The sequence below is a fragment of the Mastacembelus armatus genome, chromosome 22 (genome assembly GCF_900324485.2).
Source record: "Mastacembelus armatus chromosome 22, fMasArm1.2, whole genome shotgun sequence".
NCBI lineage: Eukaryota > Metazoa > Chordata > Actinopteri > Synbranchiformes > Mastacembelidae > Mastacembelus > Mastacembelus armatus.
In genome coordinates, this window is record NC_046654.1 from 16,424,343 (window position 1) to 16,444,488 (window position 20,146).

Below are 20,146 nucleotides of genomic sequence, written 5' to 3' on the forward strand. Positions count from 1 at the left end.
CCGCAGCTAAGCAAAGCTTTATTTTGAAAGAAATGGCCGGATATTATGTTCCTGCCATACGGCAGCGACAGGGGTTCTCTGTCGTGGTGTTTTGGTCCAGTCGACCCCACTCTCTAAAATGACAGCGAGGAAGTCTGGGTCACGGCTGGAGACGGAGATAGAGCGGTGCCGCTCGGAGGCCCAGTGGGACAAGATCCCGGAGTTAGTGCGGCAGCTGTCAGCCAAGCTCATTTCCAACGGTAAGACACGTCCGGTTTCTTGCGGTTCGTTCATTCAGTCGAAAAAGGCCTCGAGTCCTCGGTGTTTCCTGAGAGCAGCAGCCGGTGGTGGCTCCGTTAGAGCCGGGTAGCTCATAAAGGTCCAGATAGAGACGTGTTGTTGTTTTTTCAGCGCATTCTGCCGTTTGGGGACAATTATGTTGGTGCCCACTGAGACACCTTCATTTCTAACATGCGAATAAATCCACAGTTAGTTCATTGGTCTGACAGGAGGAAGTCCACTTTAACAAGCTGTCATTGCTGTTTGCTCGGCCTGTAAGTAAAAGCTGTTGACGTTTTAATAGTTGATGTTATCTACATACACCAGCAAACACATTAAAAGTAAAATAACTGGACTGTTTCCACTCCTCTGCCCACACACCCTCCACTACAAAACTGCGTCTCACAATTGAGATTTTACTGGAGTAAAACGGTCCGTTGGGTTTTTTATTGAAGCCGAATTTGTCATAAGGATCAGATTTTTAATTGTATGTGTTTAATTGGCACCTGAGAGCTTTAGTGTTTGCCGGAACCACAGAACATGAAAAAATGGCAGATTTTTAAACTATGGTTTTCATCACCAGTGTATCCATGTTTCAACACCCTATCCCACCTAGCAAAGTTCAGATATCCTCATCACTTTCAGATTTAAGTGTCAGTTCTCAGTCAACACATTTTCCAGACTGCCAAATATCACAATCCTGTCAAGCAGGAGATACAGACTCGACAAAAAGTGTCTTTTTAAAGCAAGTGGATCACAGTAGTTGATATTACTTTCCGCACAAACATACCAGTGAGCACTTAGGCTAAATGATTACAAGACTGAAGACAATACTCTGCATGAAATATACTTTTAAGTAGAGCCATTGAATTTGTTCAGACGATTTGAGAACTTTATGAAGAATAAGCAGGAATTGTTTTATTCTTATTCTGCAGATTTGTACTGTATGTTGTGTCTCTGTCACCACTGAAAATAGTGCAAAACAGTTTGGTGATTATTTCTTGCCGTAAACACTTTCAGTGTAATTAACATCTCCTATATGGTCACTGGCACTTCTTATGAAGATAACTGTGTGGCAGTGCAATGCAGTTATTAATAAGTCAGAGAAGCCAAGTGCCAGTCGCTGAGAGAGTACTCTAGAAATGAAAAGCCTAATATTATGAACTGTGTCTTTTTGCTCCTTGTCTGCAGGAGGATGAGGAAAACTTGTGTTGTAATAGTCTAAAACCAGATTTATTATTTGATTATTGTGTATACTATTGGCCAAAGACAATTCCAAAGGGTTCTGTCTGTAAAAGTGACAAATCTCCAAAATGTGACATTTGCTGACTTATTTTGCGATATTTACATGCTGAGAAATGCTGCAATATGCTGTTAAGTACAGAATAAATGTGATTGTAACATTCACTTAAACTGAATTATTTAGAAAAAATGCTATTGCTTCTCCCGTGACCCTGGTTAGGAATAAGCAGATATAGAGGATGGATGGATGGATGTTAGTGTTTCTGTAACCATAGAAGACTACATGGTATTTTGCGGTTGTGGAAGTTTTGAATGTTGGTGTGGATTTCTGATTGTTGTCAAAGATGCTGCTGTTGTGGGATATGGGAGCTATGAACTCTGGTCACTGACTAAAATCAGTTTAAAGTGCTGGGTAACTCAGTTAGTGATCAGATCAGCATTTGAACCTCTAAATACTGACATAATTCAAGAGTTTGTTTGGGCTTTACATAATTCTGGCTGGTATGCAAGCTGTGGTTCTCTGTTTGTTGATATACATGAGGAGAACGTGTGGACACTGTATTGTCCAAGTGTTTTTTGCCCAGGAATAATCTTACGGCATGTCAGATCTTTTTAGATTACCCTTTGAACCTTTTACAATACATGTAGACTAACCAGCTGTTAGTTGTCCTTATAGTATTGATCTGCCTCAAACTAAATGTACATGCTCATTAACATGCTCCTGCTTTTGGATGTGTATGTGTAGATGACCTAGGGGAGCTGTTGCTAGGAGAATGCAAGCTTCAGTCGTACTTAAAAGAGAATCCCATCAAACAGGGAGCCAGTCCCAGGGGCCCACGACCTAAACTGGTAGAGGTCAGGAAACACCTCACTGCTGCTCTGGACAGAGGGAACCTCAAGGTAACTATTGGAAGGAAAGATGTTGAATAAATTGACTGAAATGAGTTTGGTTCTTTCCTGTGTAGTCACTTTTTAGAGTAGTCACTTTATTTTATATTGATTTGACAAATCTTTATCATCAGAATATTGAGATTTAAGCAACCTTTTCAAATCAACAAATGAAAATCTGAAGATTGAAACCCAAATAAAGACGTTCCCTCTTTTTAATGTTTTCAAATAAATTACTGTTTTCTGCCCTTCAGGCCGATTACCTCCAAGAAGCCAGTCTACTGATGGCAAAACTGTGCTATGTGGAGGGCGAATACAGAGATGCTTTAGGTAATCTACTTTGATTCATGGACTGATATTTACATGTTTTCACTGTGTGAGTATCTCCAAACAACAAAGTGGCATTTATTTTATAGACACAATATATTTATTTATTATCAAATTTTTTTGCTTGTTTGTTTGTTTGTTGTTGTTTTTTGACAGGTCACTATAGCAAGGTGAACTTGGATGATATGCAACTGGTTGGAGCTCCTGTGTATAGACTGTCTATGATAGCAGAGGCTTATGCTACTAAAGGTATGAACAGACCTACACACACAGACAAACATACACACACACATACACATATTGAGACACATACTGAGTCTCACGTATTCTTTGATGACGCCTTAACCGCCATGAGTCCAGTGGGATCTAATCTCTGCAGTCCTGCTTTGCTCCACTTGGTGGCAGGACAGTGCTACTGCTGATTAACTGCTGTTAGGTAACCTGATGTAGAAATGCATACAGACACACATCAGGCATCTCTGTTTGTCCTTTTAATGTATACTGAGTTTAAATTTTATTTTATTCTAGTTCTGTTCTTATATGTGTAATAGAAACAACACAACTGAGATTAATGCAGCTAAATTGACCAACTACACCCTGTCATTCATAATTGAATGTCTGATTGTGTATTATATTTTAAGGCAACTGATCATCAATAATCATCAATAAGAAAAGGTGACCACCCCAGTGAAAAAATTAAATGAAACAACTCAAGTCAAATATATGAAATTGTATATACTAACTTATACTGATCCTGTATTTTGACAGGCTAAAATGAGAACAAGGCACTGAAAACTGACGTGTACTTGTCACTCTGTAATGGTTTTCATATCATTCTGAGCACTTTCTCCTCCCTCTTTCCCCTCAGGATTGTGTCTAGAGAAGGTCCCAGCTGCCTCACCCTCTCTGTCCAATAAGAACAGTGGTTCTCCATCATCTAATAGAAGCACAACAGAGCGGGAGCAAGAAATCATCACTTGCTATGAGAAGTCTGGAGACATTGCTCTGCTCTACCTGCAGGAGGCTGAGAAGGTGTTTGCATGTTTGAGGGTGTGAAAGTGGCATACTTGTATGATAATTACCTACTACAGTATTTTTATCACACCAGTGTTCACCAAATGTCTTGTTAATGCCTGGACTCCCATTTGTTATTCTATCCCTGTGGGTGTGTGATGAGTACTCTGTTGACAGTTTAACTAATTGGACATTACCGTCCATGACAGCCAATTGGCAAAAAAATCTCTTCCTCTTTATTTGGAGAACCTCTCATAGCGCACACAGACTGAGCTGGCAAACTGCAGGAAAAGCCAGGAGGATATAAATTAAACCTTCCCAGCATTAGCATTTTACTTATCACAATGTGAGATATATTGCATAAACCCAAGGTGGGATACTAAAGGTGGGATATAAGGTATTATGAAAAAAGTATAGACAAATCATGATTTACTGGAATTCTTTAAAATATCATAGTTTTATATATAAAGTATGCAGTTATTTTCAGTGTCAGTTAATCTGCTAATTGTTTTGTGAAACTTGTGAAATTGTCCCTTATTAATATTATATTAATTGTTTCCATTTATTGGCCAATACTATACAGTGGTGTGAAAAAGTGTTGGCCCCCTTCCTGATTTCTTATTTTTTTGTATGTCTGTCACATAAATATTAGTCAAAGATAACACAAGTAAACACATCATGCAGTTTTTAAATGAAGATTTTTATTATTAAGGGAAAACAAAATCCAAAACTACATGGCCCTGTGTGAAAAAGTGTTTGCCCCCCCCCCCTGGTAAAACATAACTGTGGTTTATAAGAAATCAGGAAGGGGGCCAACACTTTTTCACACCACTGTATATGCATGGTGACAAAATCCCATCTGTACAGCAATTAATTTTAACCCTATTTTTCATTCTGCCACTCTTTTTCATTTTTGCTGACAGGTTTTTAACCCTGTCCTGTACAGAACACACAGTTTCATTTAGGTTTAGAGGATTTATGCAAAACTTCCTGTGTTTTACCTTAGATGTTGAATTTCTTTATTCATATATGTGTGTTTCTGCAGGCGTTGTCAGCAGGGATTCAGAACCGCAGCCCAAAGCCTGGCCCAGCAACCCAGGACCAGGAGCTGGGCTTCTTCCTGGAGACAGGCCTGCAGAGAGCCCACGTCATCCATTTCAAGAATGGGTAAGAGGGGGAAATAGCTGGTGTCGACAGTGACTGATAGATAGATGCAAGAGAAAGAAAAGCACATCAGAGAGATGAGTGTCACTCAGTTCAGCACCACAAAATGTTTTTAACAGTGCTTGCACTGATCTGAAAGTTTGATCTTTTTTCTAGTTTAGAAAGGGCTTCAGCTGCCCCTACAGAAACCAAGAACAACCCTTTGTAGGCAGTTTCCACCCACTTTGCAGTTTTTGTGCTACAAAGCTGCCGACAGGTGGTTAAAAAGAGAAAAGCGTGAACATGGTTAAATAACATACACAGTGAGGCTGAAAGTAGCACCCACCATTGTTTAAAGTACAGCAGAGATGGGTGCTGTGCTGTAGCAGCTGCTAAAACCTTGTGCTGGAGAAATAGCTTCACAAGGGACTAGATGAAAATTGTAATATTTTGTGTGTATTTTTTGCCCATGGCTAGCTCATTGTTGTTTTTTTTACAGTGAATTCACTCCAGTAATGGGAGCAGGAAAACAGTAAACAATGATGTAGAAACTGTAGATGCACCCTACAGCATTCATACAGAATAAATGAACATATTCATCTTGGCTTACTTAGATCATTTTGAAATGTAAGAAGCTAAAGAGCATTTATTTCAAGGTGTCAGTGTGCAGAATTTCCTGAGACATGTGAATGCAAAAGTAGGGGTTATACTTAACTTTGACTTTTTTATTAGGTTAAAAATTCTGATGCAAAGATGCTTCTAAATAATGAGCCGTTCACTGACTCGCACATGGATTTAAACCTAAAATGTGTTTACACATGCTTGTTTTGAGATATCACATATCCATACATACACATACTGCCACCTCTGAGTTATTCTTCTGTCTTCTGTCTGCATCATCACAGCAACCTGACACAAGGTGTGGGTCGATTCCGGGAGATTCTTCGGGCTGTTGAGACCAGAACCACCCAGAACTTGCGCATGGTGAGTGATAGGTTAGGAGGTTGGCAACTTCTCACTTTCCTCAGACTCCTCACATGGAAATAGTTTTGCATTTTAGTAAATATGCTTATTTGCCTTCTTGCTAAGAGTTGGTTGGTTTAAGTCTCCACTGGCCTGGAACCTCAGGAAGTGATCTTCCAGCCAAGCCCAAGGCCTGCACATAATCTTTGTTTTGAAATTGAACCTTAAACTTAGCTCAGTTCTATCAACATGAATGCAAAACCCAACTGAGTAAGTCAATTTCCTAACACAACTTGTACAAGCCACACCAAATGGATGACCTGCGGAAGCATATCACTTACTAAAAATGCTTCATCTATCGTGCAAAATCAAGTTTTTATGTCATTGATAAAGTCAGCTCTGTCAGAAAGCTAAGTTCTTGTCTCATCGACTACGAACACAACAGGCAAAATGATTAGCCCAAAAGAACAGTGTAGTCAGAGTGTGTTCAGATGTAAACTATGCCTGGGTTCCTGATGAAAGTTTTAAAAATACAGAGGCCTGCACTTTTTTCTGCGTAGCACAGATGATGTTTTGCAAAATAACATGTCGGATAACTAATTGGATTCACATTTAGCATTTCAGTGTTTTTACTGGCACTGACACACAGAACATATAGTAATGCATTTATACAGCACTGCAGAGTACAAAGATAAACATAAATAGAAATGAAGCATAGCAAATACCCCTCAGGATGTGTGTATATGTACCTGCTAACTGCAGGTTCATTTTACAGGTTCAGGTACTGCAGGTTCACCTCTGAGCTAATTCACAGGACTGGTTGATCATTGTCTGATCTAACACTTCCCATGTTCCCCTTCATTAGTGATGGTCACATTCACCTGAGAACAATTCATCACATCTGGACACATTTCCCAGACCTCTACTAGAAATGTATAGAAACCTGTATAGACATATGGTAGACATATTATGAGAACATGTTCAGAAATGTTTCTGTTGTAGGTTTCTGAACTGTAATAATGACTATTTGTATTGAAAGTGTAAGAAACAGCCAACAGTTGCTTGACTAAAAGCCGTTGCTCTTTGTTCTGTTGGCTTTATTACCATAGACCTTGTAGTGATTTTCTGTGTATGATGACAGATGAATCCAGATTACTGGCTGTACAGTGGCAAAAGTGTTTCTAATTATATTAGAAGTAAAGTAAGCTGCCATGTAGGTGCCTGATTATCCTTGCCAAAATGTGTGTGTGTGTGTGTGTAGACTATAGCCAGACAGCTTGCAGAGATCTTGCTCAGAGGAATGTGTGAACAAAGTTACTGGTCTCCTCTGGAAGACCCCCCCACAGTGTCACCATTGGACGATCCCACACGGCAAGGACACACTCACAGCAAGAACTACAGCTTAAGCCGACGCCCACGAGTGTACTCAGGAGAAAAGTAAGTCTTATTGACTGTTTGTTGATGCTAAACTTGGAGTTTCGAGGAAAGTTTCCAACATGGCTCTAAAATTAAATCTGTTGCCAATGTAATTTTTTTACCAGTAGCTTTTTCAATCTTGTCCTTATCATTTTTCTCTCAAATTTTTCTCATTTCCTCTCTACATTTTTCTCAGTCTGTTTTGCCCTCAGGAGAACACAGAAGAAGCTTTGCTGCTGCTGCTTATCAGTGAGTCCATGGTACGACGCAAACACCCAGTGGAAGATATTTCACATGGTCTAAAGCAGTGGATCCTGTACTAAGTCAGCAAACCTTCATACTGTGATGTGAACTAACATCTTTGTGTGTTTCAGGCTAACCGTGATGCTGTCCTGAGCAGAATTCCTGAACACAATAATGATCGCATCATCAGCCTACAGTCTGCCTCTGTAGTGTACGACCTGCTGACTATAGCTCTGGGCAGGAGGGGGCAGTACGAGATGCTGTCAGAGGTGAGTAATCCCTCTGTAGGCTGCATAGTCACAATCACACTGAGTGTGAAAAGCCTCTACTGAACCATAGTACACCCACATTAAATTACCAAAACAAACTAATGTCTTATTACAATCTAATTGTCTTGTATTTGTAGTAAAACCACTAAACTGCAAATAATTGATTAATAATTTGATGCTGCTCTGAACTACGGCACTGTTAAAATGTGTCCTCCCTCCCCAGTGCTTGGAGAGGGCCATGAAGTTTGCCTTTGAGGAGTTTCATTTATGGTACCAGCTCGCCTTGTCACTGATGGCAGCTGGCAAATCAGCTCGTGCTGTTAAGGTCCTTAAGGAGTGTATTCGTCTGAAGCCTAGTGACCCCACCATCCCACTGCTGGCTGTTAAACTGTGTATTGGGCCCCTGCACTGGGTAAGAACCATCCCAGACATGAACACAAAACCAGCTATTTGCTGAAGCATTTTAGCAATTTTACTTATCCCTAGAACTGGGAACTGGGGCTTCTGATAGATGATTTCTAGCTGCACTTCTGTGTATACACAAAATAACTCTATTTTCTCTGGTAATACCCTAATTTCAACACCTTGTGTTTCCCTGTAATCTCATCTCTTTTGTCCTCTTTCTTTGCCTCTCATGTCTGTGCTTTACTCTCCATTTTATATCTGTCTGCCTTATAATCCAGTTGGATGAGGGGGAGTGCTTTGGAAAGATGGTGATTGACATGGGGGAGAAAGCAGCAGAGTTTAGAGCTAAAGGCTACTTGGCCATTGGTCTGGTTTACAGCCTCAAAGCCACTGATGGTAAGTATATGTTTATGCGTAGTTATTGTATATATCACTCACTAGAAAAAAATGAGAATCTTGTCAAACTGGGACATTTAGTTGTTTCTTGTATAATGTATAATGGTTTTTTTTGTTTTGTTTCCCTCTGTCTCTTTAGCATCTTTGCGAAGCACACAGGAGGACTATCAAAGAAAAGCTTTGGGAGCCTTCCAGAGGTTGGGACAAAACCATGTTGCTCCCTAATTTCTCTTTTACACCCACACCCCCGAGATTTACTTGTCATAGCTTAAACTTTTTTTTTTTGGGGGGGGGTCAGTTAAAAAAAAAATCTGGCCTTTCTGGACATTAGACATTAGACATCCTTAGACAAACTCCCTCTATAAAAATGTTCAGACTGTTGGAATATAATGTAAACAACTTTGAACAGAATTACTGTACAGTAAATGTAATTGTTCCTCCTGGACATTGTGGTTTGTAGCCAATAAAGCATATACTCAACTATAAATGGCATATATTAATAACATAAAAATGTCTTAATAGCCTTAAAGTGCATATCATACTCACTATTATAATGTTACAGTGTGTCCTGGCATAGCTTTTAGTCTGTTTGATTTTTGTACACCTCTTATTGCTTTAATATTTTTGCTGCTTCCTTGCTGATTTGCTGCTACATCAACTCCATTTCCTACAGGGATCTCTAAAGATTTAGCTAATCTTATTTATTTTTATCCACTGCACCTGAACACAAACTCTCTCTCTCTCTCTCTCTCTCTGTAGGGCTCAGAGTCTGTCTCCTACTGACCATCTAGCAGCTTTCTACTTGGCACTGCAGCTTGCTGTGTCCAGACAGGTAACACAGTGCAGAGTAACAACAGCATAAATTCACTATGAACATATTAAAACCATGGAGGTTTGAGACTTGAATGCCAGAAGGTGTTACATGGTGTCTTTCATCGCAACTGGACTAAAAAGTTGTGGCTTGCATATGTGTGTTTGTGTGTAGATCCCTGAGGCACTGGGCTATGTTCGACAGGCGTTGCAGCTTCAAGGCGATGATGTTCACTCCCTTCATCTGCTGGCCCTGCTGCTCTCTGCTCAGAAACACTACCACGATGCTCTCAATATTATAGAGATGGCTCTGTCTGAGTACCCTGAGAACTTCAAGTCAGATTTGCGCGCACACACATGCACTACACATTAATTAAAAGCACATACACAGCTCCTTTGACAGTGCCTTTGTGGATGGCGTGTCAGCGTACTGTGTATTTATGTGTGTGTTGGTCTAGTCTGCTGTATACCAAGGTGAAGCTGGAGTCGATGTGTAGAGGACCAGAGGAAGCTTTGCTCACCTGTAAACACATGCTACAGATCTGGAAGAGCTTTTACAACCTTACCAACCCCAGGTACACACACACACTCCCAAAATGCAAATACCAATCCCAATGTTTTTTTCATTCATTCAAAGTAGGGATTACCTAAATCAGGTTGCACTAAAGGCATGTCATATCTTTTAAAGAATACTGTAATGCCAGGGAACATCTGTAATACTGAGCTAAGTGATCAACTACATAATAAGTAGCGTATACATCGCCAGTTGTAACATAACCTTTAATCTTCAATTAAAGTAGTTCCAAATTAGGAAGCTCATGTTAGCTACAGAACAGTTAAACCTGGCATTTACTAGGCCTAAATATTTCAGTCTAACCAGTTTGGGTGGTGAAAATCTCCACTGAGTAAACATCTCTGTTATAACTAGGCTTAGTTTGATCTCAGGATGAGCTGATGCAGTAATCAACAGAACACATTAAAGCTTTGACTCAGAGTTCTTACTGACAGTAAGTGAGCAAACAAAGGGTAACTAAGAAACTCTTTGCTTGTATTAGCTGTTGGTTTTGGAGACCATGTTTTCTTAGTAACTAAAGCAATGCGAAAACCTGCCATTCGTCTGGGTGTATCTGTGCTCATGGATACGTTTGTGTGCGTCTGTGGCAGTGATTCGGGGCGTGGCAGCAGCCTGTTGGATAGAGCCATTGCAGATAGACGACAACTCAATGCCATGACCCTGCCTGACTTTAGCGACCCTGAGACTGGTACGCGCGCACACACATATACACGTACACAAGCTTTTTCCACTCCTACTTAGGACCCAACCCCCTCAGTGAAACAAATCCAGTTATGCTCTGTTTTTGCAGTAAATAAAGATTCATACAGGTTTTATTTCTCTTGCCTAAAAGTGGCCCTGACAACTTTTTGTATTGGAGCAATCACCAATTCACAATAATAATTTAATTATAAAGGTCTCCTGAGGGGAAATTAGGCCTATTCTTTTTTTTTTTTTTTTTTTTTTTTTCAATAATTATATTGATTAATTGATTTTAATTGTAATTTTCTAACTATAGATATTAGACAAAAAAAGATATAAGTTATAAACTTTACAATATTATGGAATTTTAGAATGATCCTTTTTAGGTTGATTTATGTTTATGTTTATGGGTTATATATAAATTGAGAAGCAGAGGTAATTGTTTCTTTTCTTTCTTTATTCCTTGCTTAATTTCACTTATTTCTGTTTTATTTCCTTTGTTTTAGTCTCAGGTTCTTCCTCTTCTCACTCTGGTTCTGAGCCGGTCTCTCCCACCTCCCCATCTACTATTTCTACCCTCTCATCCCCGCTGTCCTCCCCTTCTTCCCCTGTCTTTATCCTCCAGCCTCCTCCTCGTGCACTACCCAAAAACCCATCCTTCCTCCCTCCCCACCATTCTCATCCCCCTGCTCCTGCTCCTCCTCTACTTCCTGCGCCCACCAAGACCAGGACTCACTCCTTTTGCAACCACGTCACTCTCAGCCAGCTCCACTCCAACTGTAATCTGCCTCCATGTCCACTCACCCTGTAGCATGGTGTGGAGCGTGCCCTATAACAATACAGAGAATTCTGGGGGGAATTGGTTTATTGATTACAGTAATCTGTGTGCTTAGTAATTGGAGCATTCCCAGTGTGTGTTTTCTGCTCCAGTGCTTAAACTGTATGTTGATAAAGGGCTATGAACACTAACCATTCAGTTAAAATTCACTGTAGCTGTTACAGGCTGTTTAATTGGTTAAACATTGTGTAGGAAGCTACAGATTGCTGTGTAGTGGTGTTTAGCAGTACATTTTATAGTGCTCCCTATACAGCCACTTTCACTGCTTATGGAAACAGTCAATGTCCATCAGAGTTTCCAATCCAAACCAAGCCTTCCACTCACTGCTGGTAAGGGGTTTCATAGCCCTAGTCTGCATTTGTCTGTCTGCAGACCGATACTGTGAACCAAACTGATAATCGCGTGTGATTACCACACAACTAAGCTCATTACCTCCCTGGCTGAAGTTCATTACCTCAGCACCTTATCTCAAGGGTAAGCCTGACCATAGTCTATAACTGTGCTATTGTCTCATGTGTTTAGCTGGTTTCTTAATACTTTACTTCCCAACCCAATCTGTTACTTAAACTGAGGAAAAATAGTGCATTTCTCTGGAACAGCTTTAAGCCTCCTGGGTGTGTTGTATTAGCAGGGGATAGTGTACAGTGAAACTGATCTACAATGTGAATGTGTGAATACGTCACCAGTGCAAAGGTTGCGTGTTAATGGTTTTGAACAACAGTGGAGCTCTTTGGCAGGTATCAGATATATCAGACTACAGGAAATATTTATCTGTACAGTTTGATGTTGGTTTTAATCCTTGTCTTACTTTTGACAGTAAAGGAAATTTAGAGCATCACCAAGATTTATCTCTTGAGACTGAACTGAATTAGATTTGAGTCCAGACCAGCTGAAGTGCTAGCGACCACATGCTTTAACTGAGTTATAATTCTGAGTTGGCATTTCTCATCTTTTAACTGAGAACGTCTCATTACATGTAGTTGCCACAGCGTTAGCATGGAGTATTATCTGCTTTTGTGTGGTGAAGCCAGCATAGAGCTAAGTACACTTTTGACCTCATTAAAACTTTAGACGAGATAAATCTTTAGGTTGATTTGTTGTTAAAACCTCCTAAGCATGGATGAGTTCATTCTAAACTGACTAACTTTTACAGTTGCTTTGCGTTTTTGTAAGTGGCTCAAGGTCTCAGGTCAACTTGAAACACACAGGTTCAAACACCACACATTCATAGTCAGTGCAGCTATAATTTATTAGATCATTTATCATTTAGAGGTCAGTTTTAACATTTTAAAAATGTTTTTTCCCAAAGTATTGCATTACTGTCTCATTACAGCCATCTGCATTTTCATGCCTTTTTTTCTGTTACTATTTTGCATCCTCCTCCTTCCTGTCTCTGTTTCTGTGAAGATTTTTCATCATAGCCAACTTTAATTTGCCTTGTTTTCCAGTTCTAACCTTCTGTTGTTTCTCCTCGTTGTCATCTGCGCTACTAATTATGTGTCTACTGAAAAATAATCAGGCTTGTTATTGAGTTACATCATCCAGTTGCATAAAACCCACAGTGCAGATTTTCTCCAGAACATGATGTTTGTCAGCCAGCTGGAGAATAGTTACATTATTTAGAATTGTCAATACAAATTCATGAAGATGACTACATTGCTGAAAAATACAGACGGCAGTTTTGTCTACTAAATCATGTCATAGAGGACCGTGGAGAACATGTACTTGAACAGATTTAGATGTTATAAAAAAAGCTAAAGCATCATGTGTCTTTTGATGTGGTCTGAAAGGATCCTGAAGAATGGAAAACCTCCTCGATGTGGTCTTACAGTCCTCCTTTTGAGAGGCTCATCACAAGGAATCAACGTTCTTTTTCTCTCACAATGATTTGGATATTTTCTGTCTGTCTCTTCCTCTCTTTCAACCATTAACAATCGTCTTTCTGTTTTTTCCCCATCCTTGCGTTTTTTTCAAGGCGGCCTTCAGGACGCTAACACTCTTGGTTTTTCCTCCATGTTTTCTGTTTGTAAGTAGCCATCTAACCTCCATCTGATCTTCTTTTTCCATCCATTGTTCCGTCCATCCTTTTGTCCCTGTTGACCTTCCATTTTCCTAATGAGGTTCAGATATATGAAGGATATCTGTACAAAGAAAGCATGTACATATGTCCTCTGCTTTGAATCAATGTCTGCTGCCAGTTTCCAGAGGAAATGTACTGAGTTTTTATGATGTAAGTGGTATAGGATTTAAAGGAATACAGCGACTTAAAGGAATGTCTCCATACAGGAAGAGGGTGCTGCTCCAGAAGTGAGCAGCAGATAAAGATGTCATCTGTGACATGTTTTTTGTTTTTTCCACTGAAGCAAAAGAGACAAAGCAAAAGCAGAAAGGAGGACAAGATGCAGATTCCTGCTTGTGACGCTAATCATCTGTAAAATGTGGCTATAATTGAGAAATAATAGTACTAATGTTATTGCTGGCATGAGGCAAAGGTTACTAATGATCTCATTTGTTTGCAGTAATTTTATCAAAGCCTTATTTTTTGTAATTTGCCCTAACTAACAAGCCATTGAGAAAGGTTTGCATGAGAGAATACACGAAAAGATAAGGAAGTAATTTATTGTTTGAGAGAAAAATGCTGTAGGATTTTGTAGCTGTATCTTTCCTGCAAGTCAGTGTATTCCTTTAACTCAGTGAGCAGCTTTGGTGCATGTGTTGCTGTGTGAAATGTGAGCCACAAATTACTGCAGGAAGCTTCCTCAATGAGCTGTGTGGATATCACTGAGTGAGAGCCAGATTCTGTACATTTAAAACAGATTTCTTAGCCTCCAACTATTTCCAGTTGTATGTTTTTTTGTTTTTTTCGATTTTTATATGCGCATGCAGCTGATGGACTGACTGGATATTAGGGGCACAAAACGGCATAAGTGAAAGCAATTCATATAAGAATATACAGTGGCACTTCTGGACCTCTTTCTCCAGCTGTTGGACTGACTAATCACTGATTGTATAACACATTTTTCTTCCACTGTTTTGGCCACATCTGGTTGAGACAGGCATTGCTGTGCATCAAAACAACACTTTGTTTAGGAATGAAAAAGCTGTGGATATAGTGAGAAAAAAACAGATAAGCAGTTGAAGAATGTAGCAATTGATGAATATATACGGTGTATTTTCTTTAGCTCACTTGTCCTTCACACATTGGTAGTTTCTGTCCCTTAAGACACAAACACACAGTTCATATCAATGCAGTGAGTGGAGAAACAACAGAGCATGGGAGACCAGAATTATAAGAAGGGCACAAGAAATCTTTCTTTTAACACATTATAGCTTTTTTTTTTTTTTTTTCTCCAGTGAGTTGTAACCATCAGTCAGTTTTAATTTTGCACATTTCAGTAGGTAGGAACAGCATCTTAATACTTTTAGGCTGATTATTCAGTAAAACAAAACAAACCCAAAGCAATAAACGCTCTGTCTTTAGATAATTATTGTACCCCTATTAAATTATTTGTGGAATAATCATTTTCTGTACTTAATGAGCTGATTGAGCAACTGAAGAGTATATACTACTGTTAGTAGGCTAAACAAAAAAAGTCACACTGAATTAAATAATCATCTTTGAGTCCATATTTAACTTAAAAACACTTACAGACTTTTTAAGACTGTTTAATATTGTATGAAATTGAACTTTGTACATCTGGACTTAGCACAATTTACTATGCTTCAGGAGTGGATTGAGGTGACTTTGGACAGTATGTACTTCATTATATGCAGTTTGCAGGGTTAGCAGAATATGTGGGAAACATGGGTGTTTACTACACAAATATGTTTTGCTTTCACAGATCTTTTTTGTGTGTCTGCAGTCTGATGTTGTGGCCATTTTGCGTCCCTGTAATTATCTGATGTCATTTAAATGGAGAGACAAAAATACCACAGGCACCTCTTACAGTTACTAATCAGCAGAGTGATGCAGTGTTTATGCATGGTGGGGCAGAAATTAATTCATTTTATCCTGGTTAATCCAGGACCTTAACACTGAGTGTTGCAGCATGTGGAATGGTGTGGATTGATTACAGACTTTAGAGCAGCAAGGAAACTGTGTGCCTGTGTAGGCCCAGTGTTTTTATTGCAAACCAAACCCTCTGCATTTCTCTGATAAGATGCTCTTATCTCTGAAATGGAGGTAATCAGGGAAATCTGTTGTAGTATTTTTTTTTTTTTTTAATTAGAAGCCTGCACTATGGCACATGGGTGCCTAACACTGCTGCACTAGTCTTTTTCTTCAGCAGACGCTGTGGATAATGGTTTCATTCTGTCCCTCCAGGTTCAGTGCACGCTACGTCAATAGCAGCCAGCCGTGTAGAGCAGGCACTGTCTGAGGTTGCATCCTCCCTGCAAAGCAGCGCGCCCAAACATGGCCCCATGCACCCCTGGTTGACCCTGGCTCAGATCTGGCTGCATGCAGGTATGCACATGCACATTCACAGATGTAACAGGTATATGCATGGGGCTACTGTTTTATTTTAAAATGCTATTTTAGCACCTACTAATACAGGATTTGATGAGATAAAAATACAAGATAAGATGGTGATTGTGGTTCCAGTCACATCATAGCTGCAGGATTTTTATTTGCATGAAAGGGTCATTTACATTTAGAGTAAACATTTTTCCATTACACAGTAATAGAAAATGTTCAGCTGGTAGTACAGTGTGCACCAAACAAAGTAGAACAACATAGACTTCATCAAAAGAAGTGTTTTTCTGTGTACTGGTATTACAGCACTTTACTGCTCTGCAATCACACCATATCAGATTACGCTTAGAGGACACTGGAGCCCTGATTCTCATTTCTGCATCAGCAGACACAAACATAAGCAGAATGAAGAGCATACACAAACTGATGCAGACTACAGACACACACGCACACACATACACACAGATGCTGTTTGTGCTCCTGTTTATCTCTCCAGCTGCTTCCTGTCAGAAGTGGTCATTTCCAGCTTGGCGACACAGCTAATATAATCATCCAGTCGCAGTACAACCAGGCAGACAGTTCATCCAGCTCATTTCTCTTAGTCTGTCTCAGTCTACATTTGTATCGTTGTTTCATCACAATCCACTGAATGCATTTGCTGACCTTGGTGCAGAAAATCATTTTTTTCTATGATGCTATTTGAGGTTTCTTTGAAATGTCATATTTTAATATTTTGTTTCTGTTTTGAAAAGCCTAAAAAGGTTATTTGTGATTGGGCAGCATGACTGACCATTGCCTCATTTGTTTACATTGCTTCAAGCTGTCCGTAAATTTGACAAGGGCGTTATTTAAAGCTACTGCAATTAGCACATATACAAAAAAACAAAATCAAACTTGTCTCACTGGTTTAGTTTGTTTATTTCACCTCATAGTTTACTATCTCTCTCTTGTCCATTGTTTTGTAATAGCTGAGGTGTACATCAGCATGTCAAAACCTGCAGAGGCCTCAGCCTGCACACAGGAAGCAGCCAACCTCTTCCCTACATCCCATAACGTGCTGTACATGAGGGGGCAGATCGCCGAGCTGAGGGGTAACATAGATGAAGCTAAGCGCTGGTATGAGGAGGCCCTTTCCATTAACCCAACTCATGTCAAGACCATGCAGAGACTGGTAATATACAAAACATACACATACGCTCACACTGTTCTCTGTTTTGCTGCAGAATTGAAGCATGTGCATAAAACAATGAAGGGAAATCACCACTGTGTTCCTGTATTTGTTAACAGCTCTTTCATATACGGTATATACTTCATTGCACATGAGGCTGTCAGTGAATCAAAGGAAGGGGGCGAATATAGTGTGGGAGGGGAGTGATTTCATGATTGAACACCTGCTCTGAGATCACAGTGAGGAAACTGTGATCTTAGCGTCTTATAACTTTATAAAAATTATTTTCAATTTCTCTTTTTCAATCGAAACAATCAGTGCCATCAGCACCACTGCACATGAACTGACTACGTTCACTATACTGAACCAACTAGGTTCTTAGCATTTGTCTCGCTCCTGGTCCTTATTTTTGCCTGTGTGCCTGTCTGCAGGGTCTGATTCTCCACCAGCTGCAGCGCTACAGTTTGTCTGAAAAAGTCCTGAGGGATGCTGTGCAGGTCAACAGGTAAGTGTGTGTGTTTGTGTGCCAGTGTTGAGTACTTCATTATTGGATTTGATGCTGTTCACTGCATTGTTTCCCTGTACTGTCTCCTTTTGCTCCTCTCTTCTTCCCCTCTGCATCCACCTCTGCTCCACTCTCTTCCTCTATTATTCCTCTTCCTCATGTTTCATCCTCTACTTTCCTCCTCTCTCTGCCTCCTTTTTTTTTTCTCTTGACATAACTCTTTTCTTCACCTCTTTATCCACTTCACTCGCCTTCCTCTCTCTCCTTATTTCCTCCTCTCCTCATGTTTGCCCCTGTTTCCTCCTCTCTGCTGCTCAGTACGGCTCACGATGTGTGGAACAGTCTGGGCGAGGTGTTGCAAGCTCAGGGAAATGCGGCAGCTGCCACTGAGTGTTTCCTCACCGCACTGGAGCTGGAGGCCAGCAGCCCCATCCTGCCCTTCACCATCATACCCAGAGCACTATGAGACACGCTCGGTCGTAGCCTCAGTACTGTAGCACAGTGGCACAAATGATGGACCTGTAAGCTGCACACACCTGCTACACCCACAGCATGCCTGCATGCCACTAACACACGCCTTCCTGTGGTTTTACTGCCAATTGATATATACACACATTACAAATGCAAATAGTACAAATGAACATACATACACACTCTTCCATGCCCAAACCACCATTCTCACAATGCCTTGCTGTGTAAGGGTGGTTTCCAGTAGCCAGTTCTCTTTCAGATCTGACTCCAGGTTGGTAAAATACCTGGATTTGTTAAGGTCTGTGGTCAAACAAATCCCCTGTTGAATCTTCTGTTTAGTTAGTCCTCTCTGACCTACAAAAACTGATGAAAGAAAAAAAGACACACACTTAATTCAGTGACTGGCCAAAACTTTTCAGTGTCAATGAAACAACAAAAGGTTTTAAATATATAATACTGCACTGTATATAGCTGGTATCCATTAAATGACAAAGTAGAGTTAATATTCACTGTTGTTTTGACTGGTGCAGCTGCAGCACAGCCCTCAGTGAGGAGCAAGGTAAGTGAACACAGGGTTAATGAAAGTCACAGAGCAGTGAGGAGATAACATGATGAAAGCCCTTCAACAATTCAGCTCAGCAGAATGTCCATGGTCTAGATTTGTTAGTTCATTACTGTAGTACTAAAAATCTAGACTGATAGTATGTGTTAATATGTGGTAATATGCGAACAGCTAAAATGTGTTTTGCAGCTGCACCCTGAAGTAACAGCAGTACAGTCTTGTACCCAACAAACTGCTTGAAAAGGTTCGACAAAGGGTTTGAAAAGATTCAGATCTGTTCAGCTGATTCAAAAGTGCATTCAGATAAAATGTTGATCCCCCATTCCTTTTGTTGTGGTTTTAACCCCTATGTGTGCACGCACAAGTGTGTGTGAGGCCATGAGTCCATGTGCTGATGCATTCCTTGTGCGTGTTGATATGCGTTTTTGCGTGCCTGTCTGTGTCTGTGCATATACACCCACATTTGTGTGTGCCAATGTGCATATTTGTGTGTGGTTGTCGGTTTGTTTTGTCTGTAAATAAAATTGTATTAGAGTGACTACTCTGGCGTTGCTGGCCTTGAAAAGCCTAAGAGTTTACATATTGTTTACGTTGTTCCTGTTTCTCACACACACACACACACACACACACAATTTTGCTTTCCTCACACATACTGAGGGTAAAGCCAGCAAATTTGACAAAAATGGATTACGTGCAAGTAACCAGTTTTGTTAAGGCGCCCCTTATAAGCCAAATATTACTGATAATCTCATTCCCACATACACAGTTGTTCACATATTGCTGTTGCATATGGACAGGATCACAGTTACTGTATAGCTGCCTCAGAATAGCTAGATCTTTGAGAGCCTATTGAAGTAGCGACAGACATGATCAACAGGTCACTTGAGAATCAGTCAGTAAAGTCTTAATGCCAAAATGCAGGCTGCATTGACACACACAGGGGATCTGTAATTGCTGATGTTTAAGGACTGGTTGACTTTTTATTAAGTTTTACACTGAAGCACATTTAATCCTGTTTCTACAGCCTCTATATGCTTCTATAACCATTTTAAATGACATACATACATTTTTAGTATCAATTGATTGGCTATTGAAATTGAACAAATAGACATGGCTTTTCATGTTCTTATTTTGAGTAGATCAATCCCACTTACTTGCATTTACAATACATACTAAAGATTTTAAAGTAAAAATGACACTAGACTTGGCACTTCTCGTAGTTTAGCACAAAGAGTGAAACCAGCCAGCCTGGTAGCACAGTGTGACTACCAGCAGCTCTAAAGCTCACTAACATGTTAGACTTTATCTCATTTAATCTGTGTAGCAAACATGTAGAAACAAGAAAGTACAGATTAAAGAAAAAAGTTTTAACCGTGAACTTTGACAGCTGATTTTTGTTAATGTTGGCGAGCCTGGCTAGCTCTCTTCAAGCTAAGCTAAACTAGTGCAGGATGTTAATGAAACATAAAATCCTCTCATCTAAATGCAGAAAAAAAAAA

The 20,146-nt window shown here is 39.9% G+C and overlaps 1 protein-coding gene across 4 annotated transcripts; it reads left to right on the forward strand.

Moving 5' to 3' along the window:
- Positions 1 to 41: 41 nt before the first annotated feature.
- ttc7b (tetratricopeptide repeat domain 7B) lies at positions 42 to 20,146 on the forward strand. Of its 4 annotated transcripts, XM_026333348.2 has the most exons (23): positions 42 to 239; positions 2,246 to 2,400; positions 2,643 to 2,718; positions 2,872 to 2,964; positions 3,584 to 3,747; positions 4,775 to 4,896; positions 5,778 to 5,856; positions 7,097 to 7,272; positions 7,448 to 7,511; positions 7,626 to 7,763; positions 7,987 to 8,175; positions 8,447 to 8,564; positions 8,704 to 8,761; positions 9,324 to 9,396; positions 9,550 to 9,710; positions 9,833 to 9,949; positions 10,539 to 10,636; positions 11,136 to 11,408; positions 13,443 to 13,493; positions 15,792 to 15,932; positions 16,910 to 17,112; positions 17,541 to 17,614; positions 17,933 to 20,146. In XM_026333348.2, exons 1-23 carry the CDS (start codon positions 119 to 121, stop codon positions 18,078 to 18,080), a joined length of 2,892 nt encoding a protein of 963 aa, XP_026189133.1. In that variant the 5' UTR covers positions 42 to 118; the 3' UTR covers positions 18,081 to 20,146. The 4 variants fall into 4 exon arrangements, with proteins under 4 accessions (XP_026189133.1, XP_026189213.1, XP_026189295.1 ...); XM_026333428.2 differs by lacking the exon at positions 13,443 to 13,493; XM_026333510.2 differs by lacking the exon at positions 11,136 to 11,408.

What these genes read in the sequence shown, in the direction of transcription:
- ttc7b (XM_026333348.2), top strand. Translation starts at nt 119, where the DNA reads ATGACAGCGAGGAAGTCTGGGTCACGGCTGGAGACGGAGATAGAGCGG. An exon ending in AGCTTGCTGTGTCCAGACAG is followed by an intron (nt 9,397 to 9,549) that starts GTAACACAGTGC and finishes GTTTGTGTGTAG; the next exon opens with ATCCCTGAGGCACTGGGCTA. An exon ending in GATGCTGTGCAGGTCAACAG is followed by an intron (nt 17,615 to 17,932) that starts GTAAGTGTGTGT and finishes TCTGCTGCTCAG; the next exon opens with TACGGCTCACGATGTGTGGA.